At 38.7% G+C, this 23938-nt stretch overlaps 2 protein-coding genes, 1 long non-coding RNA gene and 3 pseudogenes across 3 annotated transcripts; 2 read left to right on the forward strand and 4 right to left on the reverse strand.

Annotated features, from left to right (window-relative positions):
* Window positions 1-1255: 1255 nt before the first annotated feature.
* Window positions 1256-16453, forward strand: LOC149108864 (uncharacterized; the record flags this gene model as incomplete). Its single annotated transcript, XM_089294563.1, has 2 exons — window positions 1256-1373; window positions 15119-16453. Coding segments are annotated over 2 exons (1077 nt in total), but the record flags the coding sequence as incomplete, so codon positions are not given.
* LOC149108865 (uncharacterized) lies at window positions 3043-4596 on the reverse strand (annotated as a pseudogene).
* LOC149108866 (ATP-dependent DNA helicase PIF1-like) lies at window positions 4792-6673 on the reverse strand (annotated as a pseudogene).
* Window positions 6839-9439, reverse strand: LOC149108867 (uncharacterized). Its single transcript, XM_089293700.1, has 4 exons — window positions 8833-9439; window positions 8379-8753; window positions 7149-8280; window positions 6839-7022 (listed from the first exon to the last, which is right to left on the reverse strand). The coding sequence occupies exons 1-4, from the start codon at window positions 9437-9439 to the stop codon at window positions 6839-6841; spliced, it is 2298 nt and encodes a 765-aa protein (XP_089149826.1).
* On the reverse strand, window positions 9550-12532 carry LOC149108868 (uncharacterized; annotated as a pseudogene).
* A 4146-nt stretch (window positions 16454-20599) lies between the features above and the next one.
* LOC149108869 (uncharacterized) lies at window positions 20600-23039 on the forward strand. Its single transcript, XR_016208802.1, has 2 exons — window positions 20600-21255; window positions 22630-23039. It is a non-coding gene; the product is annotated as an uncharacterized LOC149108869 (long non-coding RNA).
* The last annotated feature ends 899 nt before the right edge of the window (window positions 23040-23938 follow it).

Below are 23938 nucleotides of genomic sequence, written 5' to 3' on the forward strand. Positions count from 1 at the left end.
AAAGTTTTTCTTGCCACCTTTGGCATTCCATTTTGATATTTGCCAATGGTGCCTCATCTGCATGACCCAGGTAGCATTTTGTTGATTTCTTAGCCTGGTTTATTTTTTCCGAGCAGGAAATCAACAAAATATTGAAATCAGGTTGGAGGGAACTGGAAAAGAGTGAGTGGCCATGGGAACTGAATTCTTTTTATAGCCGTAGGGCTGTCTTTCTGTCTCTGCGGCAAACTAACTAAGATTTCTCTATTTATATGCTTGATGTAATACATAGTTGGCCGGGGGTATATGACGTCATCATTTTCTTATTTGTATATTTTATCATTTTTTTCAACTTTAATATCTCCGGATTTAATACAGATATTTGCAAATAGGAAACGTACCTTAACTCCTAAAATGGTAAAAATCACGAGATAAGTATATATTTTTCGACAAAAGCGATCTTAGCTTTATGTCACACCCCACCACAACTCCGAAATTCAAAATGCGCTGGTTTCCAAACGAAGGACGCTATTGAGCTGGAAAGTTGTGAACAGATATAAATTCAGTACCTCTTATGTCTGATGAGGATAAAACCTTTAGTGGCTCTTTAGTTTTGGATTTGAGAATTTGATCACGTCACGTGAACACACTCTACACGTTATTCATCACGCAATTTGAGCTAAATGGCTGACTGCTGGTAGCCAATCAAATATTTGTTTAACAATTATTCGCTTCGGGCAAAGTGGCCATTGGTGAATATTCACCGAGACGAAGTCGGGGTGAATATTCACCAATGTTCACTGAGCGCATAATTGGTAAATAAATCAGGGTAATATGACTTAGTGGAGTCCAGTTCGGTCTGCGATCATACGAGTGACTGACAAAATTGGAAGACCTCGGAGCGGCGGTAGGAGTTGTTTATACACGTGTATAAACGTGGAATCGCATAATCATAATAACGACAATTTAAACATCAGTTCAAATTTTTAAAAACATAAATTACATTTGTTATATTGCTTTCTTTTGGCAAAAATGTTAGAGAAAAGGATCGTATTCAAGTACAACCTTTCAAATAACAGCGAGATGACGTTATTAATCACGCAATTTGAGCTAAAATGGTGACTGCTGGTAGCCAATCAGAGTCGTGAATATCATTAATATCATCTGTCGTTATTGTCCCATCACCTTTCATTGCGTGATGCTCTCTTGACTTGATTCAATTCATTTATCTATCAAATCCCTGGTGAAAACGTAAATCGAGCGCAACTTCTGACTGATTCTTAAGACGAGACCTAGATTCAGAATTTTTCTGTTACTTCTCGGTGTCGTGGTTTTGTCGCTCTACACGGTATGCAAAACTGGGCTCGGAACGCTTAAAGCAAGGGGTAGACAAGGTGAGTGGCATCAAGACGCCATATTGAATATCGTTTACTCAAGGATTTCAAAGGAGCTCAAAGACGTTCGTGTAAGTAGTTTGTGCCACACGCCGGGTTTTTATCAAAGTTTCTGATGATTCTCGATCAAAAACAAATGCCATCATATTCTGAATTACTGTGGACTCCCGAATTTCCGAATCTTCAAGGGAAACAAAACCGGGTTTGAAACTGAATCGGATAGTTCGAGAAATTGGGGACAAATCCATGTTTTTCGAGTTTCGACTGAAGGGAGGGGAAAGGAGTCTTGGTTCGAGTTATCGGAAGGTTCGAAAAATCGACAGTTCGAGAAGAAAATAGAAATTATCGGGTTATATTCTACGAATACATTCTCTGGACGTCCACCCACGACATGGTAATCACAACACAGTGAACCACAACACAGTGAACCACACTTAACACAGTGAACCACAACACAGTGTAAACACAATAGTTATACCGTGAAACATAACAAAGCATTTCTGTTACTCGCTACCGAAAAAATCCTTTTTTATCTATCATTATTCGAGAAGATTAGTCACTGATAGCGGAAACCTATAGGATTATTTTTATTGTCACCAGGAGCACGCATTTGTAAATCTGCAATAATGAAATACGGAAACATAGTTATCCAAGGACGGTTTTACTGTGTAAAAAAACTTCGACTTTCTTTTGATTACGTCTAAGAATGTCATCATTAGGACCATCATTCAGCCACAAAGTATAGCCGTATTCTGCATATAAACGCAACACATACCGTCATGATTCGATTTATTGCCTGGGGCACTTATTTACTTTTGGTACTTCATGAGAGAGCGCTTATTCGATACGGGGGGGCTAATTTCTGTTTTGAGAAACAGACGAGCAATCTCCTCACAATTCGAAGAAGAGATCACTCGTTTGAAGGAATAATGCACTCACATGGACATCATAGTTGAGAAACTCAGACGAAGACCAGTGTTTTTGTAATGCGGCATTATGTATGAGAGCAATTGAGGAAGGTGAACCTCCGTTGATACGTATTCCGACGGCGATTGGTTCCCTTCTGTTGCAAGGATTACCGAGGGATATTTATTTTCTACTGATAAAAGGGTTTCTGAGAAGAGTAACAGGAAAAACGTACTAAGGTTTTAAGAGCTTGGTAATATTAACCAAGTTATTTAATTACTTGAACATGTAGACGGATGTGAATAGTTCTTGTCATTAATGTAACATCAAGAACAATAACATAACAAAGAATATGAATTTTGCTCCATACTGATGCTTTGAAAGAGCATAAAAAGCGACACTGAAGTTTTCAATCACAATTTGCTGATCGAAGCATATACAGGTAGTTTTGGTTATTACAATTTTTGTGAACAGGAACATACATGCATGTACTAAAGTATTTGCGAACTTAGTAATCTTAACGAATTAAGGCATATGAACTTGAACATGAAAACGGATGTGAATGGTTTTCTCTCATTTATGTAACGTCTCAAAGAACAATAACATGGTAAGAAATAATATTAATTTTGTTTCATACGGATGCTTTCAAATAGCACGAAATGTATGTGGTAATCAAAGTATGTTGAAGTCTTAAAAATTAAGTGTTATTAACAAGTATTTTACTTGGTGGTTGGGCTCTGTCAATTCAGTACTCTAGGACAGTTTAACTTGAGAGTGAAGATGATGATATGCTAGTGATCACTTTTCTGTTGATATTATACTTGAATTCTATGTCTTGAAGATCCACAAGTAGTTCTCAGTTCAATTGTATCCGAGTCATTAAGTAATGAGATTGATGGGCAAGTGGCGGAAAGGGACTCCAAGACATCTGTAAATGCCGTTAACCATATGCCTTTGTCATCCAAATGTACAAGCAGTTGAACAGATGCATCTCGTTTGCATTCCATCTTCCTTTGTCAGACTCCACAGTTTTTACGTTTGAGTGATTGGGAGATTTCATAAATTTTACGTTTGCATGCTTGGCAGGTGAATGCAGATGAAAATGCTTAGTTTGTTGATCATCTTAAACCTCTCCACCTTTGCTTCTTTCTCTGGATTTTCAAGTAATGCAGAGCCATTTATAGTTTTCAGCTGCTGATGGGCTTCTTTGAACGTTGTTGTAGGTGTTTTTCCCAGATGAGTGATTCCTTGGAAGTGCTTTACACTAAGGTTTTCAAACTCATATGTGGTGCCAGTTTTAATGGTCTTGAAAAGTGGATCCCATAATGAATAGTCGCAGTTTCAGTTTCATCCTCTAAGACACAGTCTTCTTTTACACTTGTCATTACATTTGTTGTTTTCAACTGAACAGGTTTAGGGTGATCGTTTCCCAGTGAGATGGAAGCAGTGACATTCACTTTGTGATTGACTTGGAGTGTGGGGAGCTCTTCAAGTGTAATCTTTTTCGCAGGCTGAGTTGAGGGCCCAGTCTTTTGAGATTTGTTGATGGGTTGATAATCAAAATCAACGTCAAAGGTTGGTGTTACCCTTACAGTTGATTGCTGGTTGAATGTGATGTCATTGTTGCTGTTTTGCTTAGTGTTTTTGAGGGTTACAGCTGTCTTTAATGCTTCGTGTTCTTGTAGCATGGAGTGGTTTGCAATATTAAATCCCACAGCTCGTCTTAACTTTGATGGGCTGGTTTGGAGGTAAAGATCAAACCACTGATTTTGATTTCGTGAGCGTCTGATAGGGTTCTAATTATGAACGTAGCCACGGTGACTATCTAAGAAAGAGCAAATATATACAGAAGTCAGACATGAAATGTTAATCACAATAAGTTAATACAATTTATTTTTTGCGTAGATGTAATCTACTATGATGAGGCAAGATGTAGACTCTTTTACAACGATCATGAGGGGATGTTTTCTTTCAGCACTTCTTCGTTCATTCAATCCCCCCCCCCCCCCCCCCCTCCACCCACTCTCTTTCCAAGTAAACAAAACAGGAATATACAAAACCATTAAAAACCAAACATTGTAAACTGCAGCCACAGGTACTTACCGGAGTTTGCATCTTCTTTTGACACGATTGACTGTCAGGAGATCTGAAAACAAAAAATGAAGAAAACTGTTAAACAGTACAGAAACAGCTTTCTGAAATATCAGGGATTTTGTAAGCACAAAGCACTGACAATGTGTGTACCTTTTTTTCAAAGCATAATATGAAATGTGAAAGGTTTGTTGAAAACATAAGGTACCAGTCGCCACCGGGACATGAGATAAAAATTGTAGCAAGTTAATTTTGAACTCTAATTGACTTTTTATTTTTCAATCTTAACTGTAAAAGAAATATCTATGCGTGCATTGATCGGTTTAATTTGTTTAAAATAGTATGACACGTACAAAAATGTTTTCTAAGATATTTTATGATGTGAATTCAGTGTTTCATTAGCCAACATATCAAGACGATTTTATTCTTCTAATCCGCTGAACTTAAAATTAGTTGACTTTTTGACCGCTTGTAACCTCTCTAGTGTCATTGGCTCAATAACAAGATCTTGTATTTTTTTTACCCTACTTAAAGCAGCATAAATAATTCCAGGAGTTCTTTCTGATGATCCTAAATCAATCCAAGCTTTAGTGAGAGGTAGACCTTGACATTTATGAATTGCCATTCTCCAAGCTAATTTTAATGACAATTGCCGTCTCTCATATTTTTTCCCTAAAGACAAATTGGAACACATCTTTGAAACACAAAAGAAACTGATGGTCCATAATATTCATCATCAAATTGAACCAATACACATGTAGGAAGAGATGGAGGTTGTTGTCCCTCAGCATACACAAAATCAAGTACTGTGCCTAATGCTCCATTACAAAGGCCAACATCAGCCCGGAGATTCATAGTTAACATGACTTTGGCTCCTTTTGACGAGTAAACAACAGGTTCAAGGCCCCCCATATCATCAGCACTAAGTATTTGTGCCCCAATAGAGTGACGAGCTTTAGTTATGGCTTTTGGTTGACTCAAGCCTTTAAGTCTACTCATGTTTAATTCTGCAATATTTTCCTTATGATAACAACGTCTTACTGAATTCTTTTCAAACTCATCAATATTGTGCACTTTGTCAGGTGTTCTGGAAATTAAAGAGTGCCAATCTGATTCAGTTGATTCACCATGGCGAGCTCGGGTTAGCATTTCTCTAAAGTAAATTGGATTGTTCGATATCATTTCCTTAAACTCTCTGATTAACTGTCAATTTAACAACTTTCTTGAATTCATGATATAGGAGAAAACCTGGAATTTGCTTTTCTGTTTTTGGCATAGAATGGAAAAGTGGTTTATCACCTACAGGTGGTAACTGAGCTATGTCACCAACAAGAATGACAGATATGCCGCTAAAAGTCATGTCTGTCCGTCCAGTAGCTTGTCTGCAACGGTTATCAATCCATCCTAACAAACTCTGGGCAACGAAAGAGTATTCGTCAATTATTAAATACTGCACATTTTCAAGGTTACTTTGGAGTTGTTGCAAAGGTATTCCTTTCAAATCACATTGTCTCTTTGAACCAATAGGTAATTTTAACAATGAATGTAGCGTTACTCCATTAACATTGAATGGTGCCTTTCCAGTGTAAGCTAAAACCTTACATTTTCGCTGAAGCAAATTTCTTAAGGAATCAATGAGATAGCTTTATCCTGTCCCCGCAACACCCATAATAAGAAAGCCAGAGGATTTTGTTCACCACTGGCAAAATGATTGGAAACAATTTGATAAGCTACTTGCTGCATTTTACTAAAAGTTGAAGTATCTCTGATTCTTATTTCACAGGAAGAGTGAGCACTGCTCTTGTTTTTCTCTCTATTTATCCACGTAGGCATTGCATTTATCTCATCGTTTGTGAAATGTTGATACACTTGATGCCATTATGTATGTGGTACAGGTGTGGATTGCTCTCAAATATCAGTTGTTTGAACAGTTATCTCTGCCATAAGCATCCAACAGTTTTCAGCATAATTTGCTTAAGGGCGCCTGGAGTATCACTTGTATCATTCATTTTGATGATAATATTGGTGAAAGCCTTTTTGACAACAGAAGATGCTTTCTCGGCTTTTGATGTGTCATCAGTCCTTTAAACGCCCAGTGGCGCATAGGGCATCAACAAGTCGCCTCCATTCCTGTCGGTCCTTTGCAAGCCGTGAAGCTTGCCCCCAGGTAAGGTCTAGAGCCTGAAGTTCTGCTTCTGCAGTTCTTCTCCAGGTGGATTTTGGACGGCCTCTTTTTCTTTTACCCTCTGGTGTCCATCTGAGAGCAACTTTAGAAATGCTGGTAGATTCTCTGCAGAGCACATGACCAACCCAACTCCATCGCTTCCGTGTAAGAACAATACTCATGTCCTCCTGTTCTGTCAATTTAAAGAGCTCATTGTTGGAGATCTTTTTTGGCCAAAAGATGTGCAAGATTTTTCGGAGACAAGATGTGTGAAAGCTTTGCAGCTTTCTCAAGTCATGCACAGTCATTCTCCAACATTCAGATCCGTAGAGTAGTACAGAGAGTACACAAGCTTGGTAGATCTTAATCTTCTTTCTTCTGCTGTAGTTTCTGCTTCTCCACACGGGTCGCAATTTCGCAAAGGCCCTCTAGCTTTACCAATCCTCTGTCGGATGTCGATGTCGGCCCCCCCATCACTGCAGACTGTACTACCCAGATAGGTGAATTGTTGGGTCGTTTCAAGGTCTAGCTGTCCCACTTTGATGGGCAATGATGCTGAGATGTTGACAGGCAATACGTTTGTCTTTTGAGGGCTGATCTTATGCCCTACCTACCGAGAGAATCTGTTAAGCCGGTCAGTTTTCTCCTGCATGTCACTAAAAGAATGGGATAGCAAAGCAATGTCATCGGCATAATCCAGATCCTCCAGAACAGTTGACAGCGTCCAGCGTATTCCTCTCCTTCTGTCTTCAGTAGCTCGAGACAGCACCCAATCGATGACAATGTTAAACAGTAGCGCTGACATAACACATCCTTGTCGGACACCCGATTTGACATGGAAGCTCAGGTCAGAGCGTCCAACCGAGCAACAAAAGTCAGTGTAGAATTGCTTTATCACTCGGACAATGTGTGCAGGTATTCCATACGCCCTGAGGATACTCCATAGACTGTCTCTGTGCACGCTATCAAAAGCCTTCTGGAAATCGATAAAATTGATGTACAATCCTCTCTGCCATTCATGACACTGTTCAATGATGTTTCTCAAGGAGAAAATGTGTTCTGCACAGCCTCGGCCTTTTCTAAAACCGGCTTGTTCCTGTCGCAGCACTTCATTGACCGCCAAAGAAAGACGTTTCACAATAACCTTACAGAAGATTTTACTAGGTAGGGATAAAAGAGTGATACCCCGCCAATTATTACAGTCAGACAGTGTGCCTTTCTTAGGAATTGGTATGATGACCCCTTTGCTCCAGTCACTTGGTATACCCTCACCATTCCACACTTTAGCAAAGAGTGGGAGTAATATCTCTGCTGCAAGCTCTGGGTGACATTTAAAGGGCTCAGCATTAAGCTGGTCCTGCCCAGGTGCTTCACCAGTCTTGAGATCTCTATTGACTTCCACGATCTCTTCTTTAGTGGGTGGTTCAATGCTAATGTCAAGGTCTTCCTCAGCATCCTGAGCAGCAGCTGGCTCCTCCGGGGCCTCCTTGTTAAGTACTTCCTGAAAGTGTTCCACCCATCGCTCTTCCTGTTCCTTCTCAGTTGTTAGTAATGCCCCTTGCTTGCTGCAGATAGGTGCCTTCCCTCTCCGTTGACCTCCACAGATTTGCTTGGTGATTCTGTAAACTGTACCTTGCTCCTGTTTCTGGGCAGCAGCCTCTGCTTCTGTTGCGAGGTTCTCAACAAATCTTCTTTTGTCTGCTCTAGCTGACCGCTTAACTTTGGCATTGAGTTTACCGTACTGAGCTTGTCATTTCTCTTTTAGGCGAGTAGATCTGGCCCCCATAATTTCGCCCTTTGCTCTTTTCTTATCTGCAATGGCATCCCAGGTGTCCGCACTCAACCATTCTTTGTGGGATTTCTGCTATAACCAAGGGTGGATGTGGCGGCAGTATGATAGATCTTGACTATCTTGTCCCATTCGGATGTGAGTGAGCCTTCATTAGCAGTACCGGTATTTTCTTCTGCAAGAGTCTCAAACCTGTTACATAATTCTATACAGAACTGGTTCCTTGTGTCATAATTCTTGAGCTTGGATACATCAAACTGCCTCTGGTGACATGTGGTCTTTCTAGAGCGCAGTAGCTTCAATTGAACCATAGCAGTAACAAGATGATGATCACTCCCAACATCAGCTCCCCTTCTCACACGCACATCTTGCAGGGATCGTCTCCATTTCCCATTAATGAGAAGATGGTCAATTTTGGGACTGGTCGCGCCTGTTTGGAGAGTTCCAAGAGATCTTGTGTATGTCCTTGTGCGGAAATAAGGTGCCTCCAATTACTAGATTATTCATACCGCACAGCTCCACCAACCTTTCACCATTATCATTTAAGTTACCACAGCCATGTTTTCCCATGACCCTCTCATTGCCGGTGTTGACTGTTCCAACCATAGCATTCAAATCACCCATAACAATCAGGAGGTCTTGTGATGGAGTATTTTCCACTTTAGCTTGAAGAGTTTCATAAAAGATGTCTTTTTGCTCAGGATCAGCATCATTTGTTGGAGCGTAACACTGGATTACAGTCATCTTCACTCGCTTCCCAAAGAACCTCGCTCTAATTAGCCTCTCGTTGATAGACTTCCACTCAAGAAGTGACTTCTCCACACCCCTCTTCAGGATGACAGCTACTCCTTGCCGGTGCAGGTTGTCATTCCGGCCTGAAAACAAAACTGTTTCGCCGCCTTGCGTTCTCTGTGAACCAAATCCTGTCCATCTACACTCACTAATACAAAGGGTGTGAAGCTTATTTTCATTCATCTCTCTGGTGATCTGCGCGAGCCTTCCTGTGCTAAACATTGTTCTTACATTCCAGAATCCTAATCTTGTCTTTGTCTTGGTGCTCAAGGCTCCCAGTCTCGCAGCGACAACTTCCTGTTGGCTTTCACTGCCGCTGGTCATTCTAGCCCGTGAGGGCTCTGAGTTCCCTTGGTGACCAAAAGGTTGAAGATTTCTTGTTGGTGTTTCCGCGACAAAGTCTTTTTTACAGGGTGAGGTTGTCAACCTTACGCCTAACCCCCAACCTGGAGAGCCAGGAGATATTCTTGACAGACAATTTGAATGTCGCAATTTGCTCTCCACACTTGAAGTTGTAATGGTTGATGACGATTCAATCTAGAGTCATTTCGTTTTGTGACAATAACAGCCTTATATTTTGTTTCACCGGTTTTTGTATTTATTGGTTCAAAATCAAGTCTGGTGTGAGGACAGTCGTCATAAGGAAAGTTAAATCTACAATGCAATTCAGATTTGTCATTTTGTCGAAGACAATATTTAGTACTACATGTAGTGGTGTCTCTCGACTGAATTTAACAAATGCTCGTAATCATCTGCCATTTCATTGGCTTTTAATGAAAGCTATGATTTTTGACATGGGTGAATTTCTGGTTTTGGCCATCCATCATCAGGAGAGGAAGGATTCCGGGTTGACAATAAAAATTTCAGCATATCTACAAACAACTGCCTCAGCCTCTTTGCCTTCGCGTATTTCATTATTAACAATCATAATTTGCTCTTTAGTTGGCACATTTTGGTTTTCGTTTTTAAATTTTGAAGCTAAGTATCCCTTAAGGGCCTTCTCTGTAAGGGTACATCATCCTGGGTCATTTTTTAATTTAGCAACTCCATGACAATGGATTGATCCGCTTTGGACTGCATATTCGTATCTATACCAATGCCGGGAAGACTGCAATGATTCCTTCAACCAAAACTTAACAAAACGATCAGATCTTTCCGAAAACAGCCAAACTTACAGATGTGGATTGTCTAAAACATTTTTCTGTCTATCAGCTGGAGTCAGTTTTTCGGTGTAACTGTTGCTTAAGAGGTTGTGAAACTTTGGCCAGTGATATTCTGCACATGATAAAGTAAAAAAAAATATTGTTGTTGGTCCCTTTTGGCTTATTGTAGCTTTCAAATCCTCTTTTGATTTTTGCCAATAACCAGTGCTACCAGTTATGTTTTTGGCATAATGCGTCAGCTTAGACATAAGTGAAGAATAGCTATTGGTAGTAAGCATTTTTTTTTTAGTTGTTCAACAGTTAGGTGGGCTTCATTTGAATTTTGTTTAAGAAATATACTACCCTGACCAAGAAGTCTGTACTTTTCGATCATATTGAACGCCCAGTAAGCAAATCGTGGATGACTTGCGAATCTGTACACCCATTCACCATTGATGTTTTCAGCAAACTTTATCAAATGCTTTACTTTTTCACCCAAGGTTGCATGTCGTTTTGTAGCAGTATTAGTTGGATCTCCAGTACCATAAGGGAAAAGAGTGGAAAAGCCATTGTTGCTAGTAGTTGAATTTTGAATTCATTTAAAGGTTTGATTTCTCTATTAGGCGATGCAGTTTTATGCTGTTGTAAAATTTCGCCTTTTATTAGCTGCTTTTGTGGCTTCAAAACTACAGGATTTAATAAGGTGCTACTTAACGCTGTTTCATGATTCAATGGTAGCTCATCACCATCAAGTGGACCTCTATCAAGTGGACCTCTATCTGGATCTATTTCATCCTCACTGATTTTAGTACAATGGACCTTTTGCAAGTCACTAGGAATTCCTTCACTTGGAAGGGAAGACAAGCAACTATAATTAATTTTGATGCTTTTGTATACAGGATTGTGCTCAACTAACCACTGCAGAGCCATAGAAACTCTTTGTCTTCGAAGAATTAAATCTTTAGTAGTGTTCTCCTTGCCCTCCACTGTTATGACTATTATAGGGAGTTCTTTGGGATATCTTGGTAATGTGTCTGCAAGCTCCTGGATATCTTGTGGGAAATTAATGCAATGACCTTTATAGGCTCTTTGTCCACCTGGCTTTGTGTAAACACTGATAACTGGAAAAGCGCGAGCAATTAACATCACTTCTATTTGGGTTAGACCTTGTGATTCTTTTGGAACTTGAGCTGGTACCACGCTGTTTTGAGCCGAAAACTATTTAATACTGTTCTTATCTCTTATACATCTTGAACAAACATCGTCTGGTTCTTTTTTTGTCTTTTATCGACAATGGCCATGCCTCATGGCAAACTCGGCAATGCCAGATTTTGAAAATCATGGACTCGTGAAACCTCTTCATATTAATTGCTGCCCACTCCTGATGGTGAATTTGTCCATACGTTTTAGCATCAAATAGTGAAAGATACTTATCTTGACTCGCTACAGGACAATGTTTTGTTCTTTTTTCAATGAACTCCTGCTTCACATGTAGCTTGATTGTTAACAATTTCCATTTTACATACAGAGTCGTTTAGGTCACTTTTCTTTCTTTTTCTATATTCCTTCATGTACTGTTTGCTCCTCGATTGATCCTTTTTCTTTAGTTCATCTGCTTCATTTGTAGGCAATTTTTTCAATGTTGCCTTTTTTCTACATTCTTTCATGTACTCTTTGTTCTTGATCCTTTTTCTTAGTTTATCTGCTTCATTTGTAGTCAATTTTTTTATTATTATACTGCCTCCTGTACTCATTTTCATTAACTCTATTCTTTAATTTACCTATGTCATTTGTAACAGCTGATTTTTTGTTTCCGTATTCCTTCAGATATTTTTTGTGTGTCAGGTTCCTTTATTTCTTATCGTGTCCTATTTTTTCTTATTAAACATATCATCTTGTTTACGTTTTTCCTCAATTTGATATGGAGAAGAGTTGTATTTGCCTGATTTAAAAAAAAACACGTTAGGCATTGGCTGAGATTGTGTTCCACCCTGCATGGTTTCATAGCATTTGTCTTGTGAAAAAAAACTACTTGATTTGGGCTGTTTGTCTGCAAATCAGTTTCAATTGTGGATGAAGATATTTAAAATACAGCAAAACCAACCATTAGGGTAATTATTCAAAAGATCCTGAATTGAAGTGAAACTTCTGACTGACACACACAAATCATCAATATATATACCCATTCAGTGTGATTATTTATAGCTACTGTAAAATGATAACTTGCACAGCGTACCATGCCTTTCAGTTCATAACTTTGACCTAATACATCCATGATGTGGGTAAAGTATACTTGATTGATACAAGTTGAAGCAAGTTCTATAAGTAAAAATTTTGGAAGGATAACAAAATATTGCAGCACTGAAACATCCCCAGAATGCTGTTGAAACAAACCAGAGAAATGTGCTTTGCTACTTGGAAGTATTGCCTCAGAAACATAATTCTCAAATAAGCTGTGACCCCAGTTTTGGCAAGTAATATAAATAAAGAATATACTTGTATTTTTTATGATTTCATTGTTGCACAATGAGCAAACTGAGTGATTCCTCTCTCCTGGGTCGTAACTCCAACCGTGCTTAATCTGATTATGTCGCTAAATACAGCATCTGCAGACATTGTAGCAAATGAGTTACAATGCTGTCTCACATAAGCCCAAACAGGTTCTCGAATAAGGGTCATGTTTGTCTCCAGATTACAACTTTGTAAATGCACAAATGCTACAAATAAGGTTTGGAAAAACTCCTTACGCTCAACATGTTGCAACGAATCTCTAAAAATAGCAAAAGTGAGTTCAAGAAAAGAGTCAACTGCACAAGAAAACTTGCCTGAGTAACTTAAGCAGTAATTCATAAAATGTCTTCGATTGTTATTCGTCTCCTGTAACTGTTGACTGGAAGAGGTGGCCTTGTTCTTCTTAATGTTACTGACTATTATGTTTCCATTTATAAGCTGCGCTTCTTTATTTGTTATAATGAAAGGATTAAAGCTTCCATGTGAGGCATGGGGAGTTCTCCTTTGTAAATATCTTCCCCTATATTTCATAATACGTATAATGTTCTCGTAAAATGGAAAATAATATAAACTTGAGCATTTAACCCCAATATCTACATTGTAATTATGTAATTTCAGTAATAATATTGTGAATATTGCGTACCATAAACACACCATGTTTAATAACTTTGAGAACACACTCTGCTTTGATTCGGTTTGTGAATATGCTGATTCGAGGGGTATTTTCTGTCAACGCTGCTCGATCGAACTTTCAGTTCGATATGGGCAAAGTCAAAGTGAGAGGGAACACGCTAGTTCGGGTGATGTACACGCTCGTTTAATTCTGTGGGAAAAAAGTTCGATTTTAAAACACGTTCGATTTTGTGTCTTGGACACTAGATTTGCTCTAGTGCTCTAGATTTGCTCAGTTCGATATGGGTAAACAGAGAAGGAACACACTGGTTCGATTGATGAACGCGCTCGTTCAATTCTGTGGCGAACACGCTGGTTCTATTTCGTGTCTCGAACACTGGATTTGCTCTAGTTCCAAAAATTTTCCTCAATATTCGAAATAGATGAAGAGTTTTGTAAAGGCACGCTGGCCGATTGAACTTTCAGTTCGACAAGGACAAAGTGAGAGGGAACGCGCTAGTTCGATTAACGAACACGCTGGTTCTATCGATTGATGAACACGCTGGTTCAAGTCAGTAACGAACACGCTGGTTCTATTACTCTAGTTTCAACAGTTTTCCTCAATATTCGAATTAGATGAAGAGTTTTGTAAAGGCACGCTGGCCGATTGAACTTTCAGTTCGATAAGGACAAAGTGAGAGGGAACACGCTGGTTTTATCGATTGATGAACACGCTGGTTCAAGTCAGTAGTGTATATTCTGAGATTATGAAATTGTTCACAGTTCAATAGACAACACCAAAGAAAACCTCACCTTCTACTACGACAGACGCTTCCTCATCAAATACGAACCACCCGAAGGTGTCTAGATGTACCGCCTCCTGATTGGCTAAAAACTACAATCTAACACGTCTTTTCTTTGGTTCGAATAGTTCCGTCCTTGCAATTGGCTAAAACCGAGGACAACCTTACACCTTACACTTACACGTTCAGAGCTCGATCGAGAATTTTTCTGCATACAGCATTCTTCGCGCGGCACTATTCTCTGCCGCCTCGCCAGCCGGGTGTCTTCGCTCGGCTGGCTCGTTGGCAATTAGAGCAGGAGCGCTTATTGGAATAGGGGCGCTTATTAATAAAAACATATTCGAAGGCGGGCGCTTATTCAAAAGGAGGCACTTATTGGAAGGAGGGCGCTAAATCGAATCATTACGGTACTCGTGTTGTATTTTAGTTCCTACACATCAGTCATTTTGAGTAATTATTTTTAAAAATGGAAGGTTGGGGGCCCAAAAACACGATTCTCAGATAAAGACAAGCTTTCTGAATTCTGAACAGTGCAGGTGCTACATTCTAAAGTAATGCTAAAGTATTTACGCAAACTACAACGTGTCCATATATTCAGGCAAGTTTATTTGTTCAGTACAATCGTAAGATGTGAAGATTAGCATCCAGACAAATGACTCTACACAGTGGTGATTTTTAAAATTTCTGTACTCACACTTGTAATTATTGCAAAACAAGTTCCATTTTAATGGTTTATTGTTTCAAAGGGTGAAAACAATCCTCACTGAAAGAAAGAAATGAATTCGAGACAATTCCTGTTGTGATAGATCTTCCATCCACTTTATTTTTCTTGACTTTCTTCTCCCTCCTCACTTGTTGTTTCACTTTCACGTTTATTAGTGTTGTGGTATGACTGGCGCAATGAAATTAAGTTTCACTTATTTTTGTTTCCGTAGACGAAGCTATTATTGAAGGTGGATCGCCAGCCCAGGCACACTTAAATACGCAAGATACCAAGGCCACTGCGGCAAAGTCAGGCAATTCTACAAAGCGATTTCTTTATCTTACCCAAACGGAGCAATGCCTTCCTCCAAACCTGGCCTCTTCTTCCCAAATTGGCGATCCTGACACTTGTAACTGCGATGTGATAGTGCTGAGCTTTCAAACAGAATGCCTTGAACGAAATTCATCTCACGTTCTCTACTTGTTTGATCCAAACACTGGTTGGGGAACAGGGCGGAACGTGCTTTACTTTACCGCAATGAACAGAACACAGGTCTACAATTACTATATCTTTATGGACGAAGATGTAGTTCTTAGATTTAATGAGTTTACTCCTCCTGCAATGAAGAAGCTGCAACCATTCAGAGTCCTCGAAGAATGGCTTCTAGATTACGAGCCTGCTGTCGGTGTGTTAGATCATAAGACTCATCACGGAGCAAGCTGGACCTTTGACAGAAGACAAAAATTATGTGGCATTACAGAGAGATCAATGGTAGTTCCCGTCGTGTGGTACGATGGTTTATTCAACGCTTATCATAGGCAAGCTGTAAAGCATCTCTTTCCTTACCGTGTGCAATACGAAAAAAAGAGTTGGTGGGCGTTACACGGATACATTTTTACTGCTGTTGAACTGAAATTCCGAGGCCAAGCATTGATGTTTGTTGCTATCACCGCTGGCAACCCTACCCATCGTGCATACCCAAAGTCAGGCGACAACGTCAACACATACTGGCGAGAATACATCGAGACGATTCAACAAGAAGCTCCTTTGATATATAGAAACTGCTCTTTATTTGAAGATTTTAAAGAGAAGTTAAACGATTACGTTAGCAATACCTTGACTTATTGCATGGCTGTGACTCGTCACAAGCTTGTTATCCCTTACGCACATTTTAACTCGATAACTAGCTGAGGGAAGCAGAAATTTCCAAACCTTGAGGTCAATAATTATTTCATCTGTCTCCCGTCCATAAAGTAACAAGTTCCTTAATTCTCCTCCCTGTAACCTTGGGAGCAGGAAAGTCTAAAAAAAAGTTTCTCTTGGGGAAAAAAGCAGACTGAGGTATAAATTGACCAGTAATTAGACATTGTTTTCAGATGTTGTTTTCTTCGTGGCCATGACAGACCCAGATAAATATGTAAGGGCTGTATTCGCCTTGTTGCTGACGTTAAATGGCGACACATTTAAAAGTGCTGCTATGATGAAATCGCGTCTGTCCTATCTGAGATGTTTTATAAAACAATAACAAGTAGTCTGTAAAAGAAAAATGCTGTTTACTTTTTTCAAATATCTCTTTTCGTTCCTGGGATATTTAACCAATTTAACCAATATTTAACCAATTAGAATTTAGCAATTCTAATGCTGTATGATTCTAGTAGATGTGTTCCACAATATGAGCTAAACAATTTTGTTTCCATGGCAACATATTTGGTTCCAGACTTTCCGATTTTGATAGTTGCCAATGATACCTCCTCTGCATAATCCAGCAGGCACGTTGTCGATTTCTTAGCCTGGTTTAAGCTGAGCTGAAAATCAATAAAATAATGGAATCAAGTTGGAGGGGACTGGAAAAGAGTGAGTTGATATGGGAACATAAATAGAGGATATTACACGGTGGCGAGAAGATATGAATTTTACGTTCGAGTGACAAGATATTGTTCTTGCCACGAGAACATAAAATTCATATCTTCGAGCCAACGTGTAATGTTCTTTTTATTATATGGAGAAACCAATTCAACAAAAGCAAAAGGCGGGAATCGTGAGGTCATTGAACGATATGACACTCACAAAGGTGACATACGGAAAATACGCCACTCGGGTCCCGGATGAAGTGGCGTATGGAATCTAAGAGTGGTTTAGTTCCCAGTAAAACACTCTTCTCCATATAACAATTCCATTTATAGTCGTAGGTGTGTTTTTCTGTATCTGCGGCAAATTAACCAAGATGTAATAGTGGGCTGGGAATATATGACGTCATCGGTCTTCTAATTTGTATATTATATCAATTTTTTCAACTTAAATATCTCCGGATTTAACAGAGATATTTGCAAACAGAAAACATCACTTTTAGTTTCGTTGAATTCCTGTGATACACCTAAAATTGACAGGGGTACAAATTTGATCACTTAGCTTTATGCACACCCTGAAATTCATTGTCCAACAAGTTTCTTGACCAATCCTCGGTGCCAGCAGACATGTTAGCGTGTAGTGGGTTAGTGTAGGGCTTCGAAGCATGGGTGAATTTGAAGGTAAATCCTAATACATGTATCCGTACTGGGGATATATTCGTCGGGTTTTAGTCTAGCTTACGGATCGATCCATAACTTGCAAAAAAAAAAAAAATTGGGAGACCAACATTCCCAGGAGGGACCGAACAAAGTAGTCTAGTGAAGTATTATTACAATGGCTCTTTTAAAATTCTGCTAATAAATTAATGCCTCGATTATCGGTTAGCGTGCTTCGAAGTTAAGCGTATATTTACATTTTCAGGCCACTTTCGCAAGAGTTTAACTGAAATTATCCTCCAGACATGAAAAAAAATATATTTGTATCTAAGATGAAATTGTCTTTTTTGTGCAGTTAATGTTTTGGAAAAGCAATATGCCGAAACTATCTCTGAGCGGTCCATATCTAAGCAGTCCGTGTCGCAAAATGGCCCATTGCTTCTATGAGACTTGACTGCAAGGAATCATGGTAGTTGTATTCATCATCTTGGACTGGATATTGTTTTGACTGAATACAACTATACCATGATTCCCTGCAGGCGCGTCTCATAGAAGGAATGGACCTTTTCAGCAATACGGCCGCCATTTTGAATTATATTGCCCCCTAAGCATCCCATAAGAGTTATTTGAAACAACAGAAGTCAAAATGGCCGCCGTATTGCCGAAAAGATCCAGTGACCCTTTCGGACCGCTTAAGGAACCAATCAGAATGTCGATCAATAAGCACTCTTATTCCATGGCCATTTCAGCTCAAGTAGGAATAAAAAAGCTGACTGCGAACACAAACACTACAAAACAACGCTCGCCCTACATGGATACTTTCGAAATTTTGGCAACAGGACGTTATCCATGTTAAGATAAAAGAGACTTTGTTGATGCGCGAGTTCACCTACCTTTGATGAAAACGATAGCAGCGAGAAACTATTTCTTTCCAAGCTTGGTTTTTATTGTTTGCAGATTTCAACCGAAGTCTGTATGCCATTGAATTTATTATTTCATGTTCCTGGAAAAGCTTTCAGCAGTGTGCAACATTATATTTAAATTTAGTTTAACGCGGTCTCTATAAAGATGTTTTTCAAAACATACAAATCGTCAAGTTTGTACAATCATAGTTCAAGTTTTTTGTCATGCGTTGTTTGTCATGTTTGTCGCCGCAGTGTACATTTTATTTCTACTAAATTTGAAAGTATAAACCCCTACGGACTATTTAAACAGTTATATGGGGATGAAGAATTCTTAAGCGACACGCATTTGTTTTTGCTCAAATTTTCCTTGCGGGAATTTTTATTGTAAGATCCCATTCATGCTGCTGCGTTTTATCCTTTTTTTATTTTCTTTCCGCAATTTTCCTTCGCAAGTATATGCATATATATTTTGTATTGCCTCCATCCAGTCAACGATTCTAATCATCGGCTCTTATCTACCTGAGATAGCCTTGTGTGACAGTTTGCACTTTTTTCTGGCCTTTTTTTTTTTTTTCAAAGAATAGCATTAGATGTATAGCCAGATGGCATTGAAGCAGTCTCCTGAATTAAAAAATATACAAATATATCCTTAAAATAGCTTCTTTAACGTCAGTTCTTGGATTATTCATGCTTCCTCTCAGTAATGCATTTCCTACTTTGAGTTATGCTGCTTGAGTATTTAAAAAACTCTTAAAACAATCTTGGTATACAAAATAAAATGCTGACGGGTTTTCCCCCCACTAGTCAGTTGGGCCTCAAAGGTTTGCCGTGCCGTACAACGTGTTGCTTGATCCATTTGAGCACGCCGTTTTCACTTAATTATTTATAAAAGAGGTCGAAGAGATTTTCGCGAAAGTATAGATAAAGGTTCAACAATTTATCTGAAATTAATTGAAAAGAAATTGTTATCACGATTTTCGACAATCCATGCCCCATATTCAAACTTCGAGTTATTTAAAACTTGAATTTCGAAAAAAAAAAGGGGGTCGTAATGGCAATCTCAAAAGATAATTTGACTCGTAAAAAAGGAACCCCTATTCTCTCGGTCACCTGTTTAGCCTATTGTCAACCACAAATAACTGCTTCTAATAATTGAGAACGGATCTCAAAACGTATAATGGAAAAATTATGCATGTGTTCCGCATCCTTATTGAGTCGGTCATGTCCGGTTTATAATGAAAGAGTCCGTAGATGAGAATGTCTTACCACAACCCAGTCTACCCAGAAAAAAACGCGAAGTTGACAAATTAGTTTCAGCATATCTTGACCGATCAAGCAAACGGAAAACTGAAACAACGAAGCTAACTTGAAAAGCTGACGAAACCGAGAACAAATTCATCGCGAAGAACAGAACGGATCTTTGGATGAGCACATTGCGTCACTCAATTAATCACAATCTCGTTAACAACAAAAAGGCTATTTGCCTCCTCGGTGACTGTCAAGGAAATGAGAGGTTTGATTAAACTTTAAGCGGATGTACCGCGTTAATGGATTTTTCTTCAGTTATAACAAAACGCGCAATTTCTGGCGCCAAACAATTCATTAGTCATTGTGAATTAACAGCTGCGAAGCCAGTGTTAAAGCACGTTGTTCTTTGTCATTAAGTATAAATTAGCTAGGTTTATTTCTCATTCGTGCATTTGATTAGTTGAGTCGTGTTGTAGTATTTTGAAAACAAATACATTATCTTGTGATTGTTATCGCTTGATAATTGACAAAGGCGCACGATTCCACTCTCACTCGAATAATCAAGCTGTTTTAGTTGGAACAAAAATGTTATCCACGGCTTAAAACAGAAGGGGTCTGTTGGTTTTATGTATGTACGAGATAAATGCTTCAAATGCCCGAACATTTACGCCCCCAAATGCTTTTAGCGAAGAACATTCTAAATTCTCTTTAATCGTTTGCCACAAAAAAAAAAAAAAAAAAAAAAAAAAACGGACGGGCGAAAAGGCTGTAGTTGGGTCATCTACCTTTTAAGTCTTACCCTCTTGTACCGATACAAAAGAAACCAATATCAATGGCCAAGTACTATACTACAGCTAGCCAACAGCTGTGAAACAAAGAGAGTACAATGATTATTTCCTTGTGTGCCGTTATACGATGACATACGCGTTTTTGAGCACTCCTCGGTAAAGATGGCGAATTTCTGCGGGTTTTCAAAGTAATTCTAAGGTTGTAGTTATGAAACGTTGTGTCAATTGAAATTTACCTTTGGTTAACACGTTTTTAAATGAAGAAAAAACTACACCACTGTTATCGCCGTTAAATCTTTATTCATAGTTTGTCGCCGACTTTGTATTCACTGGAATGGGGTCATCGCCTACATTCTCAAAATCCACTACTGAAACACCTCGAAATCGCGATGAAGTCGTCACCACATTATTTTATCGCAACCACGCGCAAGGTACCACATATCGCATTAATCAGAGAAACTTTTAATAGTGGCGACTATAGATTTAGAAAACCTGAGAATCTCGAGCGCTTATAATTTGCCTTTTGTTAGTAATAATTAAATACTAATCCATCTGCGAAACCTCCCACTTAACCTTTAATAGAACGCTAAATGCTTTGCATCAGAAAAACTAATCTGTCATTCAACCTAACGAGGAGGCGAACCAGCAGACGATGCCTATAAAAAGAGTTTTACAAATCGCACAGTGCATATTATTCATCAAAGTCCATTAGCGGCAACTTTCATCGATCTTTGATCCTGATCCTCTCTATCCATCACAATGATTAACTTCTCGTGCTCCGTTTTCCTGTGCTTTGCTGCCACAGTTTTCATGTTGGCTTGTACGCGAGATGGTGAGGCTGCTGTGTCAATTATGCGGTGTCCATACAGACCGGACTGCGCGAACTACCCAGGGAAACGAGATATATTAAACTGGAGATCGGAGGTAATAGAAATTTACTAAGCCTTTTTATAAGATTTCATTGTTGGTTAAACGGCATAATCAGTGTATTTAATATTTCCGTTAAGCTCAAATATACTCTTTTTTATATAAGAATTTATTTTATCGGAATATCGAGGCTGAAATTTGCGAAATTTTAAGAATATTTTAAGAAAAAAACACAGACCAAGACTGATTTTGAAAAGAACATAACTGCGTGTTGAAAGTTTGTAAATGCAATACAATTACATCTAAATGGTAAAACTAGCCAAACGGCAACAAAAACAGCGTTAGTCGCATATTGGATGCTAACAACATTTTTGCAACAAGTTTTTTTGTGTCAGATCAGAATTTATTACCCATAGTCTGGCTCCAAAATTACTACAACTCCATCTTGACACCAAACACTTGAAATCGATATCCCAATACATTCTAAAACGGAAATGTCATACACAATGATTTAAGAATATTCACGAGAATATTTTAAGTCTGAAATCGGCAGAAAAATAAGGGTATTCAGCCTAAAAATAGAAACTGGATATGCACATTGGATGTTTAAAATTGTGAATGGGGAGTGTCCGCATTATTTTACAAGTTATAGAACCTATGTGAAAAACACCCATTCTACTCGAGCTTCTTTTCATGATCATCTGGCGGTGCCGAAATGTCGCTCCAACGCAGGTCTACGAACATTTCATGCAAGTGCCACTTACCTGTGGAACTGTCTAGACGACAAATTTAAAACTATCACACATGAGAGAAACTTTAAGAAACTTTTAGTGAACAACTTTTTACAAAGTAACTCAGACCGTGAACATTTTACCGTCTCTAGAACGTTTTGAAAATGTCTTGTAATATATTCGAATACATTTTATGTGCATGCTGTATTATATTTTAACTTCTTCAATATTTTAATATTTTTAACTATTCAAAAACACGACTGACATTGCCATTTCAGTAGACTATTGTAGGAGTCACCCTGACCATCGACTTGTAGCGACAATAGTGTCTTAAATCGTAGGTATTTTTCCTACAATTCTTTCAGAGGCGTTGTTAGAATGCAAGTGTTATATATATAGGCAACCGATTTTTCCCTCCTTTTTTTGTTTTTTTGTTTGTTTGTTTGCTTATTTTTTTTTTTTTGTTTGTTTTTTTATTCTGTTCTGGCATGAGTCTTGATTTGGAATTTATTCCCAACCAATTAACCGCTCTGCCATCAAGAACAAGCCGATTTCAGTTTTCACCTGTTGCAGCCACAGGGTGAAAAGAAAAGCACTTTATAATAAAATCTCTATAGATGAAAGTCTACTAAGATTTACTTATAGCATTACGTACTGCCTTTGTTTCTTTGATATACTCAAGCGGCATCTTTGTTTTCAGTTGGTTCGCTCCCGGAGAAGAAACATCTGTGAAGTCGCTCGTGCTCTGAACTGCGACAAAGAAGATTATCACCAGTGAAGACAAAAGATTGACGCAGAATCTTGCTATTGTTAGGTGGCCTGTTTGATTAAAGAACGCTGACATACAACGCCAAGCTATTTTTTTAAAAATAGATATGACAATTCTACAATTAATAGCGCTTCATCTTTCTGTTTCTTGCTGTTGTCGTTGTTTTTTTCTTTTGTTTTCGTTTTCTTTATTTTTGTTCTTTTTTTTTTTTTTCTGTTACGATTGTTTCCCCTTTGGGCGTTAATCCGCGTGCAGAAAGTTATTGATATGTGACTAGAATGTTGTTGGAGTCAATGATATCATTTTGAATGAGGATTAAAGCGTTGTAAAGTTTGTGAAAAGTCGCGTAGTAAACCACTTTGGTTGAGTTTTTAATTTTTTTTGCGTAACGTTTTACTTCGCCGCGGTCATTTAGCCATCCACCGACGCGAAAACCGCACAACTAAGTATAGGCGTTGATCTTTTTAACTACACTCATTCATCTATTCTGATTTAATTACCACCTTAAAACATATCGTTAAAACCATATTATTTAAACTGCTCGTGAATCCGATAATATATAGATCTCACCAAGCCTAAAAGCAGAGCTCCTGGGCCAGGTTGTTCAAAGCTGTATTAAACTAGCTCAGGATACGCGAGAATTTTGATTTCTGTATATTGTTTGGCCTTCGGTTTTGAGTTTGAATAATCCCAAACCACCGAAAACAAAGACAGTGAAAAACATTTGTATAGAAGAAAACTTTATACTTTGGTTAACTTTTAATCCTGGGTTAGCTTTAACTGGCTTCCGGACAACTACTCCTATTTACAACAAGTTAATCTGTCATGAACCTGCGATCCAACCGAAAACCAGCACTTGATCAGCAGTCAGCTTTAAAAAAAAACACGTGACTTCGATGAGCTCTAAACTTGAGCCCGCGATATGGTCACGTGATACTGGTCAGTGGATACCTTGTTTTGACAGGTGTCAATTGGCATAACATGACGAGATTCATGAGACTCTGAAATACATAGCAGGTCATGGGTTCTAATTTCCGCTGACGTCATGGTGCTTGTGTTAATCAGATTTCAAATCTGTGACTTGAGCATGGCGGCTAATCCACGTTCTGTTCGCCTTTATCGATCAAATTCGCAGACCGCCGCTCGATTTGAGCCAAATTTGACTCGCCGTGTCGAGCGAATGGTTTCATAAACCACGAGAGTCCATGGAAAGTGATTTCTTTCCGTTTCTCAAAGCTGT

Source organism: Orbicella faveolata, unplaced genomic scaffold, assembly GCF_042242905.1.
Source record: "Orbicella faveolata isolate gen_17 unplaced genomic scaffold, um_ofav_v1 contig_25, whole genome shotgun sequence".
NCBI classification, from domain to species: domain Eukaryota; kingdom Metazoa; phylum Cnidaria; class Anthozoa; order Scleractinia; family Merulinidae; genus Orbicella; species Orbicella faveolata.